The sequence below is a fragment of the Arachis ipaensis genome, chromosome B7 (genome assembly GCF_059453495.1).
Source record: "Arachis ipaensis isolate K30076 ecotype BB chromosome B7, ASM5945349v1, whole genome shotgun sequence".
Taxonomy (NCBI): Eukaryota; Viridiplantae; Streptophyta; class Magnoliopsida; order Fabales; family Fabaceae; genus Arachis; species Arachis ipaensis.
Genome location: NC_142442.1, coordinates 7394844 through 7401537, shown reverse-complemented (window position 1 = coordinate 7401537; position 6694 = coordinate 7394844). Strand labels below are relative to the sequence as shown.

Below are 6694 nucleotides of genomic sequence, written 5' to 3'. Positions count from 1 at the left end.
TTTTTCTTTTAAATTGCGGAAAAGTTGCATTCCCACAACAATAGTGATGAGTAGTGCTTACCTTACACTTATATAAACTATTCATTTCTAGTTATGTGAGGTTGAGCTTCATTCTCTCGAATATAATGTCATTTCTATGTCTATCTTTGTTGAGACAATTTATGACAAATGTTATGATTATATAAGCATATATAGTATATGATCTTAGCTATCTCCACGTTACTCATCTCCCTCAAGGCCTCAATATAATAATAATAATAATAACAATAATAATAATAATAATAATAATAATTCAATTAAAAAGTTGATTTTTTAAACCATATCAATCAATAATGTTTCTTAATTTATTTTTTATTCTAAATTTAAAATTTAAAATTCTAAACTTAATCTTAATTCTAAATCCTACATTTTAACTTAAATCTCAAATTCTCTAAAAATAAAAAATTTTAAAAAATATTTTATAATAAAATATTAACTAATATTAACCAATTGAAAAATAATTATTCAATATGCTCATTCTAATAATAATAATACTCGCTTTCGGCTTTAAAAAATATACCATAAAAAGTGTGGGATCTCAACTTTTGAAGTTGAATGCTTACAAGGATGATGAGCCCGTGTCTGAAAGAGATAACATAGTGGATATATATGTATATAATTATGATTATGATATGTGATCATGAATTTCGTGGAATCAGATGTATATATTAGTTTTTTTTTTTCATGTCGGCTTGATTTTCTTTTTATTATTCAGAGTGTATTTTATGCCTTTTATTGTGCAGTTGATGTTATTATTATTGTTGTTGTTGAACTTAATATAAAAATACTTGGTGTGCCCTTTTCTAAGATTATGCAGGTAATATTCTATTATATTTATTAATTAATTTTTTTATAAATTTCCCAAATAGCTTAATATTATTTTAACTTATTAAAAGTATCAAAATATATAAAGTTTATAGTAATTGTTGGATGGCAATATTAAAAACAAGAGATTAAACTGGAGGAAGGATTTGTATATTATTGAGTATAATCAAGTTGTCTATTTAAGTTGTCTAAAATGATACAATATAGAAGCATATTTATAGATGTTAAGAGAATCATAATAATAAAGACGTAATCTCCTATAATAAATATTCAGATATACTAAATAATACTAATTGATCCTAATTATATTCTAACATTTTCCCTCAAACTCAAGTGACAACTTGAGTTTGAAACTTATTTAAAACAACGAAATAAAGAGAAAAAAAACTGCATATAAACTGATAAAACGGGTGCAGACGGGACTGCCGGAAGGAAGCGCAGATGGAACTGCCGCTAATCTGAAGGAAGCGCAGATGGAACTGCTGCTAGTTTGAAGGAAGCGCAGACGGAACTGCCGCTTGTCTGAAGAAAGCGCAGACGAAACTGCCAGAAAAAAAAACACCGGAGCTGCCACAAGAAAACACAGACGAAACGCAGACGGAACTGCCACGAGAAAAACGCAGACGGAAACTGCCACGAGAGAACACAAACAGAATTGCCCCAAGAGAACGCAGATGGAACTGCCACGAGAGAACACAGACGGAACTGCCACGAGAGAACGCAGACGGAACTGCCACGAGAGAACGCAGACGGAACTGCCGAAAGAGAGCAAAAACTATATGATTTCTTCATGAGAATAGGAAAACAGCAAATGATATTGGTATTTGATCATTCGACTCGAAAAGACACAAGACGGAGAAAATAGGCTAGTTGGTGAGGTGAAAAAGTATCAAAGGAGTGACAAAAGATAAAGAAAAATTGCATAGAGAAAAAAAAGTGCAAAAACTACGATGATTTCATCGTAATGAAAACAACCTATCCTCTTCAAGGAGGATACCATGACTCTGATACCATGTTAGAAACAAGAGACTGAATTGAAAGAAGGATTTGTGTGTCTATTCAAGTTGTGTGGAATGATACAATATAAAAGCATATTTAGATGCTAAGAGAATCGTAATAATAAAGACGTAATCTTCTATAATAAATATTCAGATATACTAAATAATATTAATTGATCATAATTATATTCTATCATGCCAAATTGATAAATCATATATTAAAGAGTCTGTCATCATCGCACCATCTTATTATTAAGTAGACTTTTAGTGAGTTAAAATAGTTCATGTTGGATTAACTAACTTTACTTGTCAAGTTGAGAGTTATCGTATATAATAAAAAAAAAATTACCTATTTATTTTTTTAAAGAATTGGAAACAAAATATTATTTCAATCAAATTAGAATATTAAATAATCAATTTATGTCCAAGGAAAAAAAAAAGCTAAAACTACCTAACAACTGTAAACTCTTAATTTTAGTAACACTTAATGAAAGGAGTAACAGTAACTGATCTAAAAAATTTAAGTATTAACTAAACTATTATCTCTTAATCCAGTATACAAAAGTTACTGAAAAATTTTGATAATAATAAAAAAAACTCCTACTACTTGTTTTTTTCTTTTTTTTTTTTAATTAAAAAAAAACTCGTTCCTTTCCATAAGCCAATCATAAACCAAAACAAAGCTAACAGATCATAGAATAACTAAGAAGGGCACTACATTACTATTCACTAATATTATATACACTTATCACTCACATTCACTGTTCTACTATCTCTTAGGCTGCGTTTGTTTCTAAGAATAGAACAGGACAAGACACTGAGAATAGAATAGGACAAGATACTGATAGACAAAAACATAAAATTGTGTTCTTATATTCTGTTTGGTGATAAACTAGAACAAATTATAAAAATTTAATTTATTTTTATTTTTTTCATTCAAAAAATTTGAGATGAAAAATATAACAATAAAAAATATAATTATAAAAAATTAACAAGAATAATGAAAAAAATAAAAAATAAATTGTGTCCCTTGTTAGTGTCTCCGTGTCTTTCCTGTCAGGATGGACACAAAATACACTAATTCAGTGTCTCTGGACACATTGTCTCTGTCTATGTCTCTTCTGCCAAATACGATTTTGTGTCTCAGTGTCCTGTATCTGTAAACAAACGCAGCCTTATATATGTTCATTGCTTCTCTTTACTTTGATTCTATATAGTATATATATCCTTATCAATTAGTTTATCCGGTCTAATTTATCCCAAGCATCACAAGTTATTGTAGCAAGAGTTGATTTGCATGCACTCTCAATAGAGATACTTTTGTTTTTTGTGGTAATCTCACTTGATGCACGCATGCTAACTATATTGTTAACATGTCAAAGTTATGCAAAACATGTTAGTTAATAAAAAAAAAATTTAATAATCTTCAAAAGATATAGTCAAATTGTTTACACCTAAGATGAACAATTTTCCAGCCTAATAAGAACATATACCATTTTGAAAATTCATCAACGCATTAACAACCTTTGTGTCCATTATTATTTAACGTCATAATCATTAGTGGTCCAAAACCCAACTTGGCCAACAAGTTTATTGCCTTTATATAAAGCCAGTTAAAGAGAAGAATAGTAATAGCTAGCAGATAGAGCCAAAGAAATTAAACAACGATAATAAATGAGGAGCGAGAAAATAGCTCATTTTTGTGTGCAATCCTTCAAATTAATGAATAAATATTTCTGCCAAAAACAAGGAACTATAGATGTGTTTTATTGTTTTTACTGTTTTTTTATTTTTTTAAAATTTTTTTTTAAAAAAATACAAACTAAATGCATTATAATATTTTTTTAGATTTAATTATTTTGTTAATTTTTTATTAAATTTATAACTAAATCTCTATAAGAAATTTTTTTAATTAAGTCTTTATATTACTTTTAATTTTATAATTAAGTTATTTTTGTGTCAAAAATATTAAATTTAATGAAATATTCCTTCTAAAAAATATGTAATTAAATATCTAATTAAATTTTTAATCATGGATACTTTTAATTTATAAAAAAATATTATGTTAATTCTAATATTTTTTATATTAATAAAAACTTAATTATAAAATTAAAAATAATATAAAAATTTAACTAAAAATATATAAAGACTTAATTATAAATTTAGTAAAATTTCAGACAACAATCCAATAATCAAACCTAATTTTTTATTGTGAAATAACCCACATATATTTTTGTTGCACAGTACATGGTAACACCTCAACCACTATATATATATATATATATATATATATATATATATAGCAAACATACAGTACATTATTATATTCCTTAAGAGCTAAACACGTGCATTTGCCTACTATATATATATGAGCTGCTCATATTTGTTCACTTGGGATCCGCTCATGAAGCAAATCAAACATCTTTCTACTTATAGTAACAACAATAATAAAATAAAGATAAATATTATTTAATAATTATTAAGCAGTGGCAATTGGACCCAGATTGACATTATTAGATGCTTTGAAAGCTTCAAATCTTGGCTCCTTAGCATGGAACTTGAGTCTAGCATAGAGTTTCATGTAGTCTTCAAACACAAACTTAGGGTACATGTGTTTCTTGTCCTCTTCCTCTCTCTCCAACAATTCTGGGGCAGGGTAGATGACAGCATCACTGCCAGGGTTGTAGAATGAGGCTATAGACATTCTGGTCCCATCTGTTTGTGCAATCACACGGTGCTCCACACTCTTGTACTTTCCATTTGTGATGACCTGTTTTTTACCCAATAATGCATACATTATTATTCCTTCATATAATTCATATGAATCACACAAAAAGGATAAATATTTTGTGGATTTATTATATTTTTTATACTAATTCGACATAATCTTTTTTATTTTAAATAGAAAAATAATGTTAAAAATATAACCATTTATATGTATTTTTTAATTTATTTAAATTTTTAAATAAATAATTTAGTGATACAGTATCAAAACTACTATATGACTGAAAGATCTAGAATTCGAAGTTACCTCGAGTTGGTCACCAAGATTGACGACAATGGAATGGCGCATCGGCGGCACATCAATCCAGTTTCCGTCCTTGAGAAGCTGGAGGCCGCTGACCTTGTCATCTTGGAAGAGGAGGATGATGCCGCCAGCGTCGGTGTGGGCCCTAAGACCCTTAACAAGGTCAGGTTTAGGACATGGAGGGTAGTTAGCAACCTTGGTCCCAAAAGTGGGTAGTCCACTTGATCCATAGAAGGTCTTCTTGAGGTACCCTTTCTCTAGTCCAAGATTCTCACACAACAAGTCCAACAATTCCTCTGCTAGTTTCTCCAACTTCAAAGCAAATTCCTTCATCACCTTCCTGCACCATTTTTAGCCCAAAGTAATTTAGCTTCAATTTCATTGGGTGCAACATGTCATGCAATGTATACATAAAAGTAAGTATGGAAAGCCAATGAAATATTTGTACAATGCGAACAATGGAGATCTAGGGAGTATTAGAGATATAACCATTAGTGTTACTTTTTTTCATCAGCGTAAACTTTTAGGATGAGTAATATCATGACATGGTATTAGAGCTTTAGATCCGAAAGGTCAGAGTTCAATCCTTGGTGAACTCCAAAATCAGCTTAAGTTTTTGGGACGAGTAATTTTATGACATGAAATGTTTATTATCCCTAGTACTCAGATGATTATTCTGAATATTATGAGTGATGTTCATTTTGTAACTCATATAGCTACACATTGTACAAATAAACCATTGACTCCCATTGACTCCCTAAGAGGACTCATAATAATCTCATTTTAAAAACAATTATGAAAGAAAAGTTTGTGTTGAGTAGAGTAACCTGTATTCATCAGAGAGATCAGGAATATCAAAAATGTTTGATTGAGGGAGGTGTTTCAAGTGAAAAGTGGTCTCCCAATCCATGTCTTTGACCTCAGATTGAACAGCTTCAAGGCCTTTGCTTGAAACAACTTCCTTAAACCTCTGTTCCATACATTTTCTGTAGTGTTCTTTGGTCAACCTCTCCACAGTGTCCATCATATCATGGGGTATTCCATGATTCACCAACTACAAACATATCAACAAAATCACATGAAGTAGTAGTAACATATATAATGATCTAGAAATAAATGTGGTTAATTATAATATGTAATACCTCAAAGAATCCCCAATTCTCACAAGCATCCTTGATTTTCTCCATGGTGGCTTTTCTCTCCTCACCATTGAGCTTCTCAAAATTGATCACTGGGAAGTCTTCCATCTCAGAAAACTCAGAACTCAAAACTTAATAACTCTCTTTTTGTATATGCCTCTTCTTCTACTTCTGTAGTGTGTTTAGTTGCTCTGTGAATATTAAAGTTTGGGGAAAGGGTGGTATATATAGTGCTTAAAGATTAGAATTAACCATATAAAATAAAGAATAGAGGAATGCTAGGGCTAACAATTTTGGTGTTTTGTAACCATCAATTGGCTATCAATAGTGTTTTTAATAGTGTGAGATTACATCTAATAGTGGGAGATCACTCACTTTTATTTTGATAGTTAAGTGCTGGCCAAAAACCAAAAAAATTACTAGTCCTAGACTTTTCCTAAAAGATAATATTTTATTTTATTATTTTGAATATTTTAATTACCAACCTTATGCCACTTTTTTTTTCCCTGTTTCATCTCAGCTTTTAGTCCACATCATAGCTAACTTCTCTCTTGGTTCCTTTTTTCTCGGAAATATACAAAACTCCAATTATCTATATATTAAAATATGCTTTTAAGACTAACAAATTATAGTTCAAATGACATAATTTTTTTATACTCACCTAA

At 29.7% G+C, this 6694-nt stretch overlaps 1 protein-coding gene across 1 annotated transcript; it reads right to left on the bottom strand.

Moving 5' to 3' along the window:
- Positions 1-4049: 4049 nt before the first annotated feature.
- LOC107609126 (1-aminocyclopropane-1-carboxylate oxidase) lies at positions 4050-6237 on the bottom strand. Its single transcript, XM_016310971.2, has 4 exons — positions 6033-6237; positions 5718-5944; positions 4894-5230; positions 4050-4632 (listed from the first exon to the last, which is right to left on the bottom strand). Exons 1-4 carry the CDS (start codon positions 6135-6137, stop codon positions 4342-4344), a joined length of 960 nt encoding a protein of 319 aa, XP_016166457.1. The 5' UTR covers positions 6138-6237; the 3' UTR covers positions 4050-4341.
- Positions 6238-6694: the final 457 nt, after the last annotated feature.